At 34.6% G+C, this 21,471-nt stretch overlaps 1 protein-coding gene across 1 annotated transcript in view; it reads right to left on the reverse strand.

The window, feature by feature from the left end:
- LOC119637678 overlaps nucleotides 1–21,471 on the reverse strand; it is a 204,603-nt gene that overhangs the window by 141,362 nt on the left and 41,770 nt on the right. Inside the window, exon 4 of the mRNA XM_038033873.1 lies at nucleotides 7,984–8,119. Coding sequence (XP_037889801.1) covers nucleotides 7,984–8,119 — 136 coding nt within the window. The remainder of the gene's footprint in view (nucleotides 1–7,983; nucleotides 8,120–21,471) is intronic.

The raw sequence follows: 21,471 nt of genomic DNA on the forward strand, positions 1-21,471 counted from the left end.
GCTTTGGTTTATAGTTTATACAAAAGTAAACGGAACAGTTTAAATGCTTATCTAAAACAATTTAGTAAAACTCACTGCAGGTTTAATAATAAAAAAGTTCTTAAACTATGTAAAAGGAATTTTTAATAAAACAAAAGTTAAATTTTCCAATTCGACATTAAATCCTTTATTTTCGTTTTGAATAAACTCAAAACTAGGTACACTAAAGTTATCCATTCCATTTTTTTTCAAGCGGTTTTTGGATGGAAGGCGCTTCGACAGAAGCATCCACACTAAGTCACCCGCAGGTGATTCCAAATAAAGGGAGATTTTCTGTCTAAATTAAGTTGCTTTTGCTTCACATTCAACTATTCCAAGAAACTCACCAAAATTCAATTTATAATTTATTTTAATAGGTTCAACGAAGCTCACATTCACATCTTTACCGCTCTGATTATAAAAAACATATTGTTAATTATTGTTATTTATTTAATCCTTTAGTTTATTATCTCATCAAGAATTTTATTACTGAAACTTTGAAAAATGTTACGTAATAATGGTCATTGCTTAAATCTTCTCTTGGAATATTCTTGCGACTTATATCGGGAGTCGTAGTCTGGAGTCCCATTTTGATGGAACTGCCAAATTTGGTTATTTTGCATGAAGCTTGATTGGGAGACAGGTGCCCAATTTAACTTCGACCTTTGAGAAATTTAAGCAATTTGACTCAATGACGCTGGAGATTATCTGCTAGGTTGCGTTCATCAAAAATCTTCAAGTTCACCTTCGTTGTCGTCGGAAATCGAAATACCGAGCCTGAAATCGAACCTGACATTAGGAAGGTATAAAAATGACAAAGTTGGTTGTCATATGAGAATGGTAGCTTCCTAACATTCTTACTCCTGCAGTATGTACATTTTCGTTTTGTAGTGATGTTGATAATATTGGTGTTGTTGTTGTATTGTTGACTAATTCCATTTTCTTAAATATTTAAAGCTTTTCTAAATGGAACGTTGGTAGTTTACTCAGCTTTATAGTTTGATTATTTTTAAAATAAGTAAAGAGAAAACACTGCTTATATAGGAAAGAAATCTTGGCGAACTTACCTTCAAGCACTACTTGTAAAACTCCTTCTGGCTTTTATTACCTTTCGTTTTTCTCGATAAATACTTTTAAGTATGGCTATAAAGTAATAAGCAATATGCAGTTTGGCTTTTTTTGTCGTTTATAATGCACCATAATACTAATTCTTTTTCCACTTTTAAACGGGTATTTATATGAATCGAAATACTAATAGTAAGAATACAAATGAGAAAGGATTATAAAACATTTGAGTGTTTTGAAATACAATATGGTGAAATAGGTGCACCACCCAAAGCGCACTTAATTTTTCTTCTTCCTGGAAATTTGTTTATGCATTTGTATACACGTTCGTGTTTACTTATTATCAGTATCATAAATAATGCATGCCCATGAAGGAATCCTTTTTTCGTTTGTTAATAAGGATGTACATAGTAAATTCAAATTTAGTTATGCATTTCTATGCACGGTTGTGTTCAATTGTTATCAGCATCACAAATAATATATGAATTGGAAGGAAGCCTTTTTTCGTTTGTTAATTAGGATGTACATAACAAAGATAGGATTGATCGAAGAACATTTTTGGCGAACATAAGGTGTGGGTATGTAATAGGATAGATACGCAAGTAATGTTATTTTTTGCTCGTACTTTCATACGAGCAATCCCTTTTTCACTGAAAATTGAGTTGGATTTTGAATTGTTTGTTGGTATGAAAAATATATGTTGTTGCTTAATGGTGTGGGGAAAGAGCAAACGTTATGCATGTGAGGGAACAGTGGGTATGTGTTAGTGAAGTTAGTTTATTTATTTTTTTTTATTTTATTTATTTATTTATTCCACTTATACAAGAAACTCAACTAAAACAAAATGGCAGTCGAGTTCAATTGACTCTTAAGTAAATCTTAAAATTATTTAATAATAAAACTTAGTATAAGTACAATAAAACAAATAAGGAGGAAAAAAAAAAAGAAAGAAAAAAAAAAAAAAAGCATGTACACAATTAGCATAGAGCCACGCCACAACCGATACAGGACCAAATTGCAAGTGAACCCCTAAGCCATCGCAAACATGCATAAGCTTGGCAACCGATAATTGTTAACAACAAATTAATTTTCGACTCATAATGACAAAATCTAAGGTTAAATCAGTTTAAGCACGACATAGGTAAATCGTGCTTGTTGAGCAATATTGCTTTAATAGACTTTAAAGAGTCCGTTAATGAGAATAGATGGTAGACATCATTTAGGTTCTTGCAAACAACTCTGAGCGGGTTAAACAGTTCAAAGTTATATTTGCATTGACTAAGTTTTATCAACATAAAGTACCTAGAGAAGCGGTTAGGGACATTAAAGCAAATCTCACGAAGTAATGCGGGCGAATCAATTGCACCATTTATTAATTTGATTAGGAAGGAAACCCCAAGAACAAATCTACGTTTCTCGAGTGACGGTAAGGATAACAGAAGCAACCTATTTTCATAGGGTGGAAGAGTGGAAATCGGGTCCCAACCCAAATTCCTAAGTGCAAACAGCAAGAATTGCTTTTGTATAGATTAAATTGAACCAACGTAGCATCTATATGAAGGAGACCACACAACAGAGGCATACTCAAGAATAGGTCTAACCAAACACGTGTAAAGCCTTTTAGTAATATAAGGATCATCAAGCTCTTTGGACCACCTCTTTATAAAACCAAGAGCGGACCTAGCTTTGCTTAACGAGGACTCAATATGCAAATTGAAACGTAACCTATAATCGAATAGAACGCCTAAATCAATGAACGAATCGACGTCTTCCAACCTGTGCGAATCAATGAAGTATTGGGTACTAAACGACTTCCTTCTTAAGAAAGAAAGCTTCTTACATTTATTTAGATTTAGCTTCAGAAGATTGAGGGAGCACCATGCAACCAAATTGTTCAAATCACTTTGAAGATGATGTGATTGCGATTCTACGGAAAAAGAAGTAAACAGTTTCACATCATCAGCATACATTAAAATCTTACTGAATTTAATCACGGAGGGCAAATCATTGATGTAAAGATTAAATAAAATAGGTCCCAAGTGGCTACCTTGAGGTACGCCAGACGTCACGGGAAATTCATCCGAGGTAATGAGGTTAAACAAAACCCTGAATGATCTACCATATAGATAAGAGCTTAACCATTCAACTAAGAAGAGAGGAAAGCCAGAGGTCTGGATTTTAAATCTAAGAAGTCTATGATTAACCATATCAAACGCCTTGCTAAAATCAGTGTAAATGACATCAGTGCGAGAACCACTAGAAAAAGCCTTGAAAACATGAGAAGTAAACTCCAACAGATTGGTCACCGTAGATCTTCCCTTTCGAAAACCATGCTGGAAAGGAGAAATATACAATTTCATGGAAAAGGCTATATGCTGAGCCACAATTCGCTCGAACAGTTTAGGTAAGACACTCAACTTGGCGATGCCTCTGTAGTTCTCTACAAGTTGCCTACTACCACTTTTGTGAATAGGAATAAGGAAAGAAGTCTTCCAACACAAAGGGAAAACACCTAAATTCAAAGACTTATTAAAAATCTTTGAGATAACATCACAAAGCTCGCCAGCACAAGATATAAGTACACATGAGGGGATGCCATCGGGTCGAGGCGAACAATTATATTTCAGAGAGTTCAATCCTTCAAAAACGTCATTTTCCGATATAACAAAGTTAGGAATTGAAACCGAATTAGAAATCGAATATGGATAATTTTCCGATAAATCAAAATTGGCAGTTGAAAAGTTCTGTCGGAAGTATTTCGCAAAGAGATTTGAGGATTCAAAATCATCCGAGGACTCGGAGCCATTAAAAGACACAAACGACGGATTTATGGAGATTTTTCTTTTGGAATTAACGAAATTAAAAAAGTATTTAGGGTTAGCAAACAAGGAGTCTTTAACAAACTGAAGGTATCTGCAGTAGTATTGGCGGTTGAGGGAATTAAATTTATGCCTTGCAACAGAGTAAGCGAAATAGTCGAAAGAAGAACCACTTTTCGAAAATTTTTTGAACAACTTGTTTTTCCTATTCTTGTAGTATTTAATTGTCTTATTAAACCACGGGGGATCCTTACTTCGAGGACGGGACTGCTTGATCAGAACGGATGCAGAAATAGCTTGATTTAATACATTGTAGAACGACGACAGTAAGCTATCAATGCTTCCCTCTGAGAAATCGAGCACAAAATGAGAAAGATGAGATTTTAGTATGGAAACATTGATTTTATGGAAATCATAACGTTGATATGAAAAATTTGAATTTGGAACGTTATAGAGGTTCAACGAACCAACAGACTTGTAATGAAAGGAAACACCCAATGCTGGATGATATGGATCCTCAGGTAAACTAAACGGAAGACAACGATTAACGCAAAACTCAGGAAAATTTGCAAAGCAGAGATCAAGAAATCTCCCATTACAATTAGGGGTACCATTGTATTGAACTAAATTATTATCAAATAATTCATTGAAGAACACAACGGCTTTATCAGATGTTGAGGAAGGAATCAAACAGCCAGAACTATCACTGTAAAACCAATTGACTCGAGGCAAGTTGAAGTCACCCAACGCAAGGACTATATCGGTAGATTTAGATTGCTTGGCCACTTCACAAATGAGGGCGGCCTGTTTCTTATATACAGAGATATCCGAATTTGGGGGAATATAGGAGCAGGTCACATATAAGTGTTTGTTAGGAAATTTCACTCGAATGGCGATAAATTCAACATCGGGAGTAGTTGGAAATTCAAACGAATAGGTGGGGAGTGCCGTAGAAATAGCAATTAAAACACCACCACCATTACGATACAAACGATCGTTTCTGAAAACTTGAAACGAATTATGGAAAAGTTCCGACGAATGTAGAACTGGCTTCAGCCATGTTTCAGTGAAGACCAGACAGGAAAACTCCGTACTCACTGAATTTAGGAAGGTAGAACGAATTTTTGAGTTTAGGCCCCTAACATTTTGATAAATGAGAGAAAATGAGGCTGAAGAAGTATTTAGTTTTTTGAAGGGGAAAGAGCTAATGCATTCGCATTACGGGGTCGGTCCCGAGGGATAAATTCCTTAATTAATGATCCAACCGGCCACAAAGTTTTATTTAAAATCAAATCCATATTTTCGGTCGGAACTAGAATTTTAAAAGATGAGATAGCTCTAGCTTGAGAAGGACCCAGTTTGAAAATACTAACTCGCTTTAAATTGACAGAAGGGGCTTTCGCAGCCAGATAACCCCTTATGTTTTCAACAGATGTATCTGGTGCCAGTCTTGACACAAATATGGCCTTTCTAGGAGGAACTGCCTTCAAGCATATGTCATCAGTACTGGGAGCAGCAGGGTTAACGGATGGGGAGTTATGAGTTGGGGAAAATATGGAGGGGGTAACCACACTTGCACGAGGAAGGTCTGTGTGTGCGTGCGTGTGTGTGTGTGAACTAATCTGCTCGAAGCGGTTAAGCGCATACTCGTCGTTCCCCCATATATACACTGCTATCCGGACAATATGACACAATTTCTAATTAATAATAATAATAATAATATTTGTTAATGTGGGCAAAACCTGTAAAGAAAATTTGATAAATTTTAGTAGTATAAAGGAATACATAGCCAAAAAATAAATCAACTATATTCCTGTGACTGATCTTTGCGGTAAGCCGTATTTTAATTTAATAGTTCAATAGGTATTGCAGCGACACTGAGCAAGTTAACTAAGTTTCTTTGCTGTTAAGCATTCTACACATACATTGCAAATAACTTTTTTCCACTCTACGTGAAGGCTGCGTCGCCTATCTGCGAAGTTGTTGAAGCGTCTAAAACAACTGATGTTTTTATAGGATCGACGGATTTAAATTTACCACGTGTGTCACGAAGCTTTAATGTCCATTCAGGCTGTATAATAATGATTACATCGCTTGACGGAGCAAAACATTTCGTCACTCATATGTTTACAAGGTCAAGTCTTCACTGCTTACCAATTCTAAATGTTTTTACACTTTTGTTAACAATAAGCGCAAAGCCAGGCGCTTTCCTGCGTTGATGTCCTTTAATGGGTCCGATCCTTCTAATGGTGTGGAGATTTCGAATTTCTCCACGAATTTCTTTCAACTTAACTTTTTAGCCGAAATTTATGATGCCACCATAGCTTATCGGCACAGAGTAAAAGGCGCAATTATAATTTCGAGTATTACTCTTTTGATGATGAAGTTCTTCCTAAGACAAGTAAAGTATTTTAATTCATCAGACCTTGATAAGATATTGCGTTATCTATATTGAAGTCGTGTGCTGAGTTACTTTATGGTGTTCTTGCAATACTTTTTAACCCCGCTCTGAAACCAAGAGTTTTCTCTGCAATTTTGAAAAATAGTCTTCATAATCCATAAAAATGGAGTAAACAGTAGAAAACCATAGAGACGTTGCTAAATTGATTAAACTAATTTCTTGAGCGTATCGTTGCTTGACATTTTACTTTTGCAATAAGGTCCTACAGCTCTCCCGATAAGTACCTGCGTTTTATACATGGCAAATCAATCATCACGAACTTACCTGAACTTTCGAGTCGAATGTTTAAGGCTTTCTCCTGTGGATTTTAAACACATTTATACAGACTTCAGTAAGCCTTTTGGCAGAAATAACCATAGGTTTCTCGTCTACAAATTGTTGTCGCTGGGCTTAACTGCATATATTTTTAAATGAATAGGATTATATATCCTAAACAGAACGTCCTGAGGACTCTATAATTCCTTTCAACTGGTTCAATTTCCAGTTTTGTCTGACGTTCCTCAATGTAGTCACTTGGTTCCAATCTTATCTGTATTTTATCTGAACATGATTGAGTCATCCCACACGTTGATGTATGCGGATGATGTTAAAGTCCTCACCTCTTCAACATTTGATATAATTATATTAACGTTCAATCCTAGACTTAAGTAACGCGGCTAAATGGTGTTAAATTATCTTTTAAATGTAAAAAATTATCCCTTCTCGTGAAGAAGTTTGCTGAGAAAAGCATTGAGCATTGAACATATATAATGGAATATATATATGGCATTGGATAATAATCTTGTTAGTTTATTAAGTATTAACAAAACTCCGTCCGTACGTGGCTTTATTTAACGTTGGTAGCGTGAACTTGCAGATTCATACACCACAAAAACACTGCACATGACTTTGTTTAGACTTTGCATAGCATTGGAATACGCTTCCGTAATATGATCTCCGTCCTATCGTTAACAAGTCGGATCAATTAAATCCGTTCAAAAACAATTCTTACTGTTTGCGTTGAGAAATCTGCAGTGGGCCCTTCCTAATTGTCTATGAAGAATTTATCAGTGAGAACGTAGTCAATGTAGATCTAACTATCCATTGCTTAACTCATTTAGGGTTTTATGTAAAAATTTGAATGAGATTTACATTCAAATCGCACAAAGTTCACAAAAAGAAAAATTATTACAGCGCTCATACTTTAGCAAAGCAAGTAATTAATTAATTAACTAAAAGTTTTATAGCGAAGTCAAATAGTATATGATGTTAAAAAATAATATTTCAAGGGATGGTATGTTTGCGGCGACATTGCGATTAATCCACACGCTAATGTTGCTACTGACCATTTCAGGACTGTACGTGAACATGCGTTTATTTTTTCTTTTATTTTATACGTTTTATTCTACCAGCAACTGATATTTACTAATTTAATATATATCTTAAGTTCATAGATCCTACTTATTACTATTTTAAGAAATATTGCAATCTTCATGTTGCAATACAACTCGCTGTATTCAACTGAAATGTTAATTGTAGCTGAATTGAAGAATGAATGAAATAAATAAATAAATATAATCATGCAAAATTGAGTTTTTCGAGATTGCTATATAAACGATCACAAAAGTTTACTGTGCTTACTTGAGTTGCAGTAGTTTGCCTCGTAGAAAATCGTTTCAGAAAAGAATCTTCTCTTTTTAACGGTGGTTTCTTTTGCATAGCCGATGATATTTGTACTGTTGTTCGAAGCTTCATCCATCTTTGATTTGTTCTTCCCCTAATGGTGTTTTCGAAAGAAAAAAAAATATTTTAAATACAACTGCAACAGTAACTTTTGTAAAGAAGCGAAATTTTATATTCAGAATACATTGAATATTTTAAATACCGTAAATTAAAAATAGGAATATTACACGGGCTATTATGATTCATAATTTTTTTCAGAGTTGCTCAAAATTACTTTGGCATTGCCATTTCTAGTGGCAAGTGTTTACATTATCGTGTGGCCACTGAATTGCGATTTTTGCTGTTCATAATTTAACTTGGGCACATTTTTTATACTATATTTCAAAATTATTCCAACTTTGTGTGGTCATTTTACATAGATTTACCACCATGTTTAATTTTAAAAGTTTAAAAAGATAAAACGCAATGAAATGAAATTTCAAAATTTGAAAATAGATGTTCCCAGTTTATGCTTTCCTATAGGCGTGTTCTTTAACCATTTTGACTCAAGTGTTGTATCACATTTCAAATGGATGTAGAAAGATTTTGCGACCGGGACAATGTGTGCCTCAGATCTTTACATAAATAGCGACAGACAGACATGGCTAAATCGCTTCAAAATTTTCAAATGACTAGGTGAATGTCATAACGTGCCGGAAGCTGCCTTTTAGGGGTTGCAAACGTTTTGACAAAACGACTATAACCCCAACTTTCGGTGAAAAATGTCAGAATTCATGTTTTTTACAAGCAATTAAACGCAAATACATATATTTAGTATAAAATTCACGAAAGAAAAAGCAGCTGGAAAGGTTTGACTAGAACGATATCTCAAAATTACCAAAGGTAAAAGGTACTATAGTTCATCCCTATAGTGCTATTTTAAAAAACTTCAGTTCTCCATTCGCTAATGTCAATATTAATAAAGCGATTTCAGTTTTACCCAAATCCACATCCAAATTTTTGTTGCCTTTAATATAGTCTGCACTTGGTTTCGTGGCTATTATTTTCTATGCTTACTATCTTATTTTCGTATTCAGGAGTATATAGCATTACACGGTTCATCGCTTTTTATGCAAGGCCATTCTTGTTCAATATAAAAACTAGAGTATCTATTTTTGTATAATAATATATATATAATAAACCTCTCTCTACACGTTTCGGTACCGCTTTTGGTGATCAGCTGTCTTCCCCTTATTGTTGCTGTACTTCTCTTTTAATCTCTGCTTGTACGTGCACAAAAAAATTCTTCTCTTTCTTGAAAAAGAGCGCTAAAAATGTAAAAATATATATTTCAAAACTCTATTACTGGGATTCACCATTTAAAAATAATCACTCAAATATTCTATATATTTGAATATTAAATATGTAGGGCACACTTTCTCAAATATTTTTCTCCTTGTGCAAAAAAATTTTGCAATATCTTCTTTTTGCTTTATACGTTTTTAAACTAGTTCAAATTTATTAAAATATATTGAACTTTTTGTGTGTTTATTGCTAAAACTGATCATCGCGGATACCGTACGTGTTTCTATTAAATCCTAAAAAAAAAAGTTGAAAACATTTGACACAATCCTCCGTAGTTTCCCAAACCTTTTCAAGTGAGTGGTTATTTCACAAATAAGTAAGTAATAGACAACAATAAGGCATAATGGCCCCGGGGCCGCCTGATAAAAACTCAAATAGATTTCATCTATTAGCAGACGTATCCCCTCAAAGAAAAAAAATTAAAAATTCCGAATTTCCGGTGTTGCCAACCAGTAGCATCATTCCTATTGACAAAGACTATGTTGTGATTTCTCCAACTGATCCCTCCATAACAATTTCGCAATTCAGCCCTTTCGCTATTAAAAAAGCAATAGATTGCATTACAACGTATATAGACTCTATATCGATTTTACGTGATGGAAATTTACTTGTCCTGGCTGGGAAACCGAGCGCAACCGAAAAGCTCATAAAGTCTAAATCATTAGCCAATTTGTGCGCTATATACGGTAAACTGCATGACAAACTGAACTCGGTTAAAGGCGTAATTTATGCCCCATGCTTAAAGCATGTGCCGGAAGATGAAATTGTGCGCGAAATGGGCAGTCAAGGAATGACTGAAGTCTACAAATTTACCAAATTAAATGACAATGGAAAAACCCGCTCTCCTACAGGAAGAATTATTTTGACTTTTGACCGCTATCGGCTACCGACAACAGTTGATGTAGCTTGGTACAAATATAAAGTAGAACTCTACATTCCAAATCCCATGAGGTGTAAAAACTGCCAACGCCTGGGCCATATGGCAAAAAGATGCACCAGACCTCCATCCTGTGCTAACTGTGGTCTTCCTTCACATCCTGAAAACTGTACGCGTAGGTTCTGCTTAAATTGCAACGATCAGCACTCTGCGTTAGACAAACAATGCCCACGTTTTATACAAATGCGTGAAACTCTAAAAATCAAAACAGAAAACTATTGTAGCATGGGCGAAGCTCGACGCACATACCGGGAAAGAAATCCATCTGTAGCCCAAGGAATTGGAAAAACCAATACCTACGCTGCTGTTGCCTCTCAAATCGTGCCTAGTAAGCCTTTAACTCCAACTCCTTCTAATAAAAAACGTGTTCCACCATTAACCAAAAATTATATTGCGAAACCAGTTACATCACCCGCCAAAGATAATATTGAAAAAATCCAAGCAACTGGAAATATTGAAAAAATCAAAACAATAACACATATGCTAAAATCTAATATACCAAATTCTCCAGAATCTCCAGCTCTCAACTTTACTCAACATATCACAAGTGGTAATGAATCCATTCTTTCATCCATTAATCAACCTTCGAAAACCAAAGCAACACCAAATATTGAAAAAATTAAACAAACAACATATATGCTAAAAACTAATTTACTAAATTCTTCAGAATCTCCAGCTCTCAACTTTACTCAACAAATTACAAGTGGTAATGAATCCACTCTTTCATCCATTAATCAACCTTCAATTTCAAATTATTCACGTGCGCCCACTCGTTGCGCTTCAAATGTACCAAACCACCTAAGTACAGATTATTCAGCTGGTAAGAATAAATCATTCACGAAAAATTCCTATAGTGACCTTCTCGGCGGAGACGTTGACATGTCAACTTAACCTTAATTCCACTCTGCTTCCATGTCATTACAATTAAATAAACCTTTTAAAATTCTACAATGGAACATTAAGGGACTTATTAATAATTTTGATGAACTCCGTACACTCTCAAGTGATTTTAATCCAACCTTTTTATCGCTTCAAGAAACCCATTGTAGAAACTCTTTTAATGCTATTCCACCCAAATCATATACTGGATACTTCACGAAGACTGATCAAAATTCATATTTCAAACAAGGAGTTGGTGTTTTTATAAAATCAAATATATCTCACAAACGCATAAATTTTAGCTCAAACGTACAAGCCGTAGCGATACAAATAATATTAAACATAAAATTTACAGTGCTTTCGCTCTATATCCCACCTTGGCAATCGTTTTCTCAGCAAGAACTCTACAATTTATTCTCCGTATTTCCACATTCTCACATATTGATTTAACTTGTTGCTCTCCCTCACTTCTTCCTTTGGTTTCCTGGTCTATTTCTGATTATCTGCATAATAGCGATCACTTTCCAATCATAATCGATCTTAAACTTTCATCGTCCTCTGTTACTCCAGCAAAACAGGCCAAATTCCTCCTAGATAAAGCGGATTGGATCAACTACTCCAAACAGGTGGAGTCATTCTTGAATTCAAAGCCATTTAACGGGAACTGCAACCATGATGCTGCTATTTTGTCTAAAGCGATTCGCACGGCTGCTCATCTTTCTATTCCTCAATCCAACACCTCTTTTAAAGGAGCTAGGGTTCCTTGGTGGAACAACACGCTTTCGTTTTTGAGGAAAAATAAAATGAATCTATGGCACCGCTTTAAGAGATACCCTGATCAGGATCATTTGTTATTATACAAAAAGGCCAATGCTCTATTCAGGAAGGAACTACGAAAATCAAAGGCACTTAGTTTCGAACTTTTTTCGAGAGGAATTCACAGGAATACATCAATGAAAGTTGTCTAGAACAAAATCAACAGACTTAATGGGACTTCAAATCTGAACGAAATCTCTGCCATCTGCAATCCCTATGGAACTTTAACTGACGCATATGAGATTTCTAATTACTTTGGAAAAGTGTGGTGCGAATACTCCTCTGACAGCAACTTCTCCAGTGCTTTCATCGAAAATAAAAGGACTCAAATAATATCGATAGATGTGCCATGTTCCTGGAAAATTGCGTATCTACCTCAGAACTTGGAAGTTGTCTCTCCAATTTGAAGGGGAAGACACCTAGTCTACACCGCATCTCATACCAAATGATCAGCGCTATGTCTAAGTCTAGTAAAAAGAAATTACTGGACCTATATAATACGGTATTTATGACTGGCCATAGGGTATATACCCTACATGTGGAAAATGGCAACAGTTGTTCCAATTCCAAAGTCAAAAAATGTTTCCATCGCATCGGACTATCTCTCTTTTATCTTGCCTCTCAAAGGTATTGGAAAAGATTATGGCATCTAGATTATCTTAGTTTCTTGAGTCCAAGATACTGATAACAAAGCAACAAGTTGGTTTCAAACGGGGTAGAGGGTGCATCGACGCTCTGTTACATATTGATTATTTTACAAGCAAAGCAATTTCCGAACGAAACCATGTAACAATCTTTTCAATTGATTTCGAAAAAGCATTTGACAGAGTTGGTCTTTAATGTTATTTTAAGACTCTTGAAATCATGGAATGTTGGACCGAAATTCTTCAACTACATCAAATCATTCATGTCACATCGGCGGTTCAAAGTTAGAATCAACAATCATGTCTCTGATTCCTTTCCGCTTATGGATGGCATTCCGCAAGGATCTCCTCTTTCTGTCACGCTTTTTCAAATCGCCTTCAACGAAATTAGTAAAATTCTTTGTCGTGTACCAAGAGTGGAACATTGTCTCTACGCAGACGATGTATACATTTTTACAAAAGAAAAAGATAGCACCAAGGCAATCAAAATCCTCGAATCTATTGGACGAGAGATCTCCGCATGGGCAAACTCGTCGGGGGCTAAAATTTCCATACAAAAATCTAAAAAAATGCACATTTGTCGAAAGCAGATATGCGATGCAGAAAATCTACTGATGCATATTAATGACTTACCAATACTAAACGTGAAGACGATGCATATTCTCGGGCTCACTTTTTCGAACAAATATCGTTGGAAAACACACTGTCTTCGGTTAAAAAATTCTATTTTAACAAGAGTGAATTTCATATAATACGTTGCTTGGACAAGCCATTCGCATATTAACACTATTGCTTATCTTACTAAAATGCTTGTGTTAAGCAAGATTAACTACGCTTTGATAATTTACGGCAATAGCTGCAAATCTAATATCAACATCCCTAAACCGGTCTATCACCAAGCCGTGAGAGCAAGTTGTTATGCTTTTCGGGCGATGCCCATAAATAATATTATAATTTAAACTGGTCTCCCAACCTTAGAAAATAGGCTTTATGAGTTAAAAGTCAAAATAGTCCCTAAGCTTTTTAATTCAAACAAATCTATTCTCGGTGATGACGTAAGAAAGGTTATTATTGCGAAGAAAATTCCAAAGTCACCATCTGCAATTGACTATTGTTTGTACGTCGCAAAGGAGTTGAACATTCTCTTAAAAATTTTCCGCTCTTTTGGTGTTGAACCTCAATGGATTTTGAAAGACTGCTCTTTTGACATTTCGCTGTCTATGCACAAGAAAGAAAATACACTAAATTACGTCTTCAGGAATCTAATAGCTGGAAAAACTCAAATATTGGAAAGCACTGGTTGGAATCTTTTATACACAGACGGCTCAAAATCTTCTGGTCTGCCTCCTGCTTGTGCCATGGTTGAGCTACAGGACGAGTTCTTCTCAACCACATATTTCACGAAAGTACTTCAACTTTCACAACCGAAGACAGAGCTATCCTTCACGCTGCGAACCTTGCCCATAAAAACAAACTCAAAACCGTCATTGTTACTGACAGTTTGTCTGTATTAAAAGCTATTCGGAATCCTTCGATTTCGAGATGGAACACCATCAACAACTTAAAGAATATAATTACAAGACCCGACGGAAAAATTAAAATGTTATGGGTACCAAGTCCCATCGGTTTATTTGGAAATGAGCAAGTTGATCGAGCGGCAAAGGATGCTGCTTCTGCTCCTCTAATTATGGATGATGTCATGGAAAAGTTGGATCTTGAAAGATACATTCGAAGAAAAGTTAAAGAGAAAATTGCAGAAGGAAATTTACAATACCATCATCAACACTACTCTTCCATTAACCCTCAATTAACTCTACTTTTATATCCAACACATGTTGAGAAAACCAAGATCCAAAGATTTTCGAGAATTCACCTTGGTCATACAATTGCAACTCACTATTGGATCTTGAAGAAGTCTTCCGCCCCAATCTGGAGTTGTGTACAAACTCTCACCATAAACCACATTCTCTGCGACTGCCTTAACTTTTGCTCGGCTAGAAGTATTGCATTTGGAACGATTAACCCTTTGGACATTCTACAATCAGCTTCAGAACAGAACATCAATTCCATATATTACTTTATTAATAGTACTAAGCTCATTTTCTAATATCCATTTATTTAAATTAGAGCCGATAGCCTGGGTTGCTAGTTCTCAATGTCTTTTTTTAGTCTGGGAATTTACTTCATTAGTCTAAAATTATAATAATAATAATAATAATAAATATGTAGGGAGAATGAAGCAAATATTACAGCGTTCATACGCACATAGATAAGCGAGAAAGAGATAATTTATACGTAACTTAAATTAACGTGAAACTATGTGCAAATTGTTGCTGGATTCGCTTGCGTCTACCTAAGCCAAGTGCAGCTGATATTTTGTATAGGCAAATGTGCCATGAACTTCCTCATTCCGTTCAAAGGCGTTGGCTTTCAACCAGGATTATAATTAATCGGCAGTACCACTAAATGCGCTAATGCACGCTTCTCATCTTTGATGATTGTGTAGCTGATTGTTTTTGGGCCTCCAACCGCTACACTGCTGCTGAATTGCAACGAGAAAGCAGTAAGGCGCTGCATGCCAAAAGTCTTGATGATAATGCATGACTAGCGCTTCAGTAAATGACTGAAGTTTTCATAACATGATGGGATGCAAAATTTGGATTTTTAAGTTTTCTCCAAAAAAAATCAGTTTAATTGATAAATATCGCGAATGAATAAAGCTTCATTGTATATACAACGTTTCTCTTCATTTTTTGCGGCTGGCGCATGTTGCGAATCAGTAGGTTTGTATATACTTTCAAGTTGAATAGCGCAAAAGAACCAATTTTGACCGACGACGAATTACGATATTCGCAGTTCTCGCAGGCACGTCATTTAGAACGTTAGAATTTTTTGCCAATTAGAAGAAGTGTTTCTTAAAAAATCTGTAGTTTTCCAAAGTTTTAATGTGGATGTTCTTCCGTAGGCGCGCCTCTCGATAACAATTTCGCGGGATTTATATTGTGTGTAAATTAATGCCAGGTCCTTTTGTTGGTAAGCAATTCGATTGAACTAATCCTGTTAGTACGAAAATGTTAAAGTTAGATGATAGCTCACGCAACTATGACAAAACGACCACTGAATCCGACGGCAATGAAATCATGCTTATTGGGTAATGAATCGATAGCACTGTTTAGAAGCTCCGGTCTAATAAAGCTGTTGATAATTCGAACTTGGGTAGGGTGAGACTACTCTTGACTTTGAGCATATTATGCAGATGCTAATAATACCACCCAGTCTGGGCCGTGCATACATACAAGCCACATATACTGTTAAGTTAGCATCAAAAAAACCATGGATCGAACCGTATTGAATGCCACAATTGGGGTAAACTTTCATCCCACTGTAGGTTGTTTTTTCATAAAATCTGCATAAAGATTTAGATTGTCGTAATTATTGGGCCAATTAGAGCGCAGACGAGCTATAGTAGATAACACGGTGCGCTTTCTTGCCGCAGGTGAAAACGACAAAATGAAATTTTCGGTATTAACAAGAAAGAAGATCCGAAAAATTGGTTACATCAGTTCCATCATGAAGTTTGAGGAGCTCTTCACAATCTGATGATGAAATGCCAAGTAAGGTGGAGTTATGAAATCGCTCGCTTACCATAAGGATGTAACTTCCCGTCGTATTTTAGTTGCTTGATCTATGAATCTACCGCCAGAGGCTACGTCGTTAACATAAAAATCTTGTCTTATAATGCCAGTATCCAAAGAAAAGCCGTTTCCTTAATTAGGCGAAAGTAGTTGCAGAGCACGAATTGCAAAAAAGGTTACTAGTTCTATATAAGACACAGAAGAGAACTCTCAATTTTGCTGTTGGACTAACATGTAAACGCATGTAATAGTATGTACTCGCTCAAAAAAGCTGTGCATTATCTTTTCATTACTGAGTGTTTGTTCAGTTTCTTTTTCAAATATTGAAAACTCTAAAGAGCTCATTCCAATTTTCAAGCAGGGTTGACGCCTGTTTCTAATGAGCATGAATTTGCGGTGGGAAATCCAATACCAGAGTCCATCTATCCGAGCAGTGTTTTTTCCGAACGAGATGAAATTTGAGCGATTTGTTCTTTCGTACTCACTGTGATCGACCTCTTCCAAAGAGGATTAAGTTTCACGAAAACTTTTCTTAAGCTCCTTTAGGAATTCGACACATACCGAAATCTCTATCGTATTGTCTTAGCTTTCCAATGCAGACCATTGTGTTTAAACCAATAGGCTCATTCAAAAGTTATGTGACTCTAACATTGTGTGACGTCACCTTTGCATTTTCATTTTAAGCACCAGATAAATGTTTTTTGTTTTTACTCACTATGGCAATTTAAAACGAACAAAAGGCAGAATTGCGAAAATTTACTTTTTGTATTTAATCGATTCTTTAAACGAAACAAAGATATGGAAATTTGTCTTTATACGTATTTGTACGATATACCAAATTTTTTAAGCCTTAAAAGTCACTTAAATTTTATTCAAATCTATTCAAACCGGTTATTATTCTGTCTGTAATTTATATTCGAAATCAACTTTATACTTTGTTTCCGCTTTCGAACAAAGAAACAATCGAAACTACTTTTTAAAGAATATATGTATGTTTTCATGCGAACTTTCCTTTGGCAAAAATTAGACCGACTGTCTAATTGTTACGCCTTTTGATTAATCACGACACAAATTTGTCTATGTTAACAATAAAACCAAGTGTTTAATTTGCTAAGCGCCTTTGATTGATCACACAAATTTTCAACAAAATGTTTTTCTTTTTCTTTCTTTTAAAATTTATTCCGTCGGGGTTCACAAATGTTTATTTCTTGTGCAAGCACGTCAATGTGCATACCGAACTGAGTTGAAAATTGCTCTTGCAAAGTCGAAAACGAAAATACAAAACCAACTTGAAGATTGCGTGAACTTTCGATTGATTTTGCTTGCAAGTACTAAGAACGATATTACTCTCTTGACAAAAGCGAAAGAAAACCGAACGATAAAGATGTTGACATAAGTTATTTTATGATAAGTTATTTGCAAAAATATTAATGTATTAGGTTGAGTCTACATATGCCAAACGTAACTGGTTTATATAGGCAAATGTGCCACTAACACAGTTACCGTGAAAAATAAGCATTTCCTTAACCAAAAGATTTAATTATTACTACTTTAAAATGAGAACACGTGGTATGGAAATTAATATGACACAATTTCAATTATCTGATTCAATATATTGGACCACCATCCATGTAGAGATCCTGGAAACCATCCTTTTTTTTTTTTTGTATACGCAAAAAATAAATGAATGGTTTCATTAAGCGAGTAGGTGCGGGATATTTAACAAATGGTTTTGCCAGAGTAGAATTCTCTTACTTATTTTTGAGTATTTATGGTATTTTAGAGCAATTGAACTTTTAGGCATATAATCAAACAAAATCTTCCCAACGCGTACAATCGTTTTCTACGTAAAACCGCTGCACAACATCATCGTTTGTATATACTTTCTTTCTTATATTGTTTCGCTTCTAATACTATTCCGTCTCAAGGAATTTATGTCCACTATTGGTAAAGTAAATATTATGCAAATGAAAAAATGCAAAGAAAAGGTTAAAAAATCTGAACGAAATAACGTAGGAAGAGAATGAAAAGCACAGTTCATATGGAGTCTGTTTTTACCGCCTTCTTGTCAATAACGGATTTTCTACAAACTTTTCTAGTTGGTTATTCGATATAAAAATAAAATATGTAGTAATAATAATTTTTGACATATAATATCTTTTTTAATGTATACAAACATTTACTGGAGTGCCTGTTAAACCTATCCGACACTATTTTCGTCTTAGTACATGATATTCTACTGCAATAGGACAGAGATACAAAAGGATAGGAGGATAGGAAGAAAGAGAGAAAAAGAGAATAGCGCAGAAAATAAGTATATTAAACTTTTTAGCCAGTTTCTCAGTTTCTAAGTTGGGTCCTTAGGCTGAGTTTCTGTTTTCAATAGAAAAAATTAACACATTTTCAAAAAAAAATTTTTTCTTTTTTATTTATAGAAATTAAACAAAACAAATTCTTACTTAAATAAAGCTCTAATTATAAGATCGATATAAATAATAAACACACACATATATAAATAAATAAACACACAAGAGAAAAACGGTAAAAAAATATCGGCATCGGGCCGCTGCCTATGTGCTGCTACTAGTAAGTACTCTGTTGATAATGACGACCAAAAAAGTTGTTGTAGGGATGACCGATGATGGATTTATTAGCATTTTTGTATATATATATTATTTATTGAACAATGTGTATCTCCACACCCTACCATTTGAAAACTTTGCACATTTGTCCAATTGATCTTTTCTTTCGAGTCATCATTTTATTTATTGATTTATTGACGCTTATGTAACCTCGAAGCCATTAAGGCATGTTATAATATATTAGAACCATTAGCATAGGTGTAATAATAAACAACACAACACAGTAAAACAACACAAACTGTCCTTAAAAAATCTCTAAGAAAAGAAACAAAACTTCAAGGAAAAGAGGACAAAAAAAATAAAACAGGAAAATAGAATAAAAAATTAAAAAGCACCCCGAACTCTGAAGGTAATTATGAAGCGGAATAACGCATATCGCAACCACACTACCATCCCAACAGTAAATAACTAGCTAATCTCATTATTAGTGACTAATAATGAAAGCTTTCCTAACTCGAGAGATCAACAGAAGGCTCTTTCAGCTCCTGCCGTAGAATAATGTTATAGAATTTAAGACGTCTAACTTTAAATGGTTGTTGAAAAAATTATGATTGATGGCATCAACCTCAGCTTAAATCCTCAGTATCCAAATTGGCGTAATTTTGCACCACAATAATTTATTGTTTCAATATCTGAAAGTTAGCAAGTGCGCATTTCTCCTGCATTTTGTAATAACATATTTGCCTTTATTACTTTGTGCACAATAGGTCCTCCAATTATCATCATTCTTTTCACATAAATAAGGCTTGTAAACTCGATTACGCAGAAAGAGATGAAATGTGTTTTCACTACGATTACACCAAGACTCACAGCAGCCCCTCATTCTACTTTGGGTCTTTATATTAAAATTTTACCAATATATTTTCAACAAATTCCTTTATTTCATACAAATTTATCGCAGCGGACAATATTTTACTTCAATTGCACTAGCGTTGCCAACGTTTTATTATCACAAAAACAAAAAAAAATAAAAAATAAAAGTGAAACCGATCAAGCCTATTTTGCCTATTCAATGCAGCAAATTTAAAAATCTTAGTACAACCTTTTTTATACTCCTGAGTTTATTTCTCAATGTTTTGTAATAATTGTTATTATCTATTTTCAGTTAAGTTATTAATCTTCACTTTTGCCTTAATATTTACATCTTTGGGAGATGAAAAATTTTGTAACGAAAGCCACACAAATCTAAAAAAAGAATTTTAATTCGTTTACCTCCTGCTGTAAATATCGTGTTCGTTACCGCCGTCATTTTCTGTGTTGTTGCTATTGCTTCAGTAACAATATTGGTGATACCTCAGAGCACAGAAGATTTTGTCCCTTCGTTTCTTTCTCAACAACTTGCTCAAACATTATTATTATGAAAGATTTTCTTCCATTTCACCCGTTTATTTTACATGCCATAGTGCTTCTTAATATTGTAACTATGTATTTGCCTAGGTTGACCAAGAACACTTATAAATTTTGTTGTTTAAATTAAACCATTTTAAGCAGATGATCACAAATAAGATCTATGATCAGGTGATTAAACACAACTCTTATAAAAGGACGCTTATAAATTGTCGATTTTCAACGTTATTTATGTCATGGACACTTTGTTGCTCTCTCTTTTTTTTGTTTTCAAATAAATGCTAATTTCTTTTCATTTTTAGCATTGTCATGTGCGGTTTTAAGAACCTTTCTCAGAAATAAGCCAAGATTACCCATAAAACAATTGCACTATGTTTAGCTTTTCCCAAATCAAATTTTATACATAACTACTTGATTAGGTTTAAACATTTTTTACGCAAATCTTAAAAAAGCTTACACTTAATCTACAATCTACAAATCAAGCAAAAATCTTTATTGTTCATCTCCATATTTTCATTCGTTAATCAAACTCTCCTTCATTTTTATTCTTTTCCTATCAGTACAAACAATGATATTCGTTTACATATAGTTTACCATTTTTTTTATCACCATTTTCAGTCCGCAAAAAAGGACCAAGCGATAGTCGCCCATTTAGTGGCTTGAAAAGGGTAAAGCTTAATGCATGACATCTGGCAGAGACATTTTACCTTTTTTCATTATCACATATACCTGATTTAAATGCCAATCTCATTAATAATCAAAGCCAAATCTAGTTTCGGAACAAACCTTTCAACGATTCTTCAATGAAGTTTTACAAGGCCTAGACGCCATTTTCTCGTATACAACAACTAAAAGGGCGATTATGGTTGTGCCTTTATCAACATATGTAAATTGTTACTTCTTTTTTGTTTGCCAAAAGCGTGCACGAAGAAAATATTAGAATATTAAAACTCATTGAAAAACAAGCAACGAATCATACTGTTCTAATACACTTGTAAAGATAAACTGACGGCCCTTACAATAACCTCTCTAAAAAAGTACGGCTTATATCTTTGGTATTTATAGCATAGACTCTCTAAAAAACCTTTTACAACTACTATTAAAAATATGCAAACATTTCGTTCCAATAAACTGATCAGTCTTTTATATATAAATTGAGGATATTTCCTACAACATTCTTCTTATCCCTTAATACATGTTAT

This window comes from Glossina fuscipes, unplaced genomic scaffold (assembly GCF_014805625.2).
Source record: "Glossina fuscipes isolate IAEA_lab_2018 unplaced genomic scaffold, Yale_Gfus_2 60, whole genome shotgun sequence".
NCBI classification, from domain to species: domain Eukaryota; kingdom Metazoa; phylum Arthropoda; class Insecta; order Diptera; family Glossinidae; genus Glossina; species Glossina fuscipes.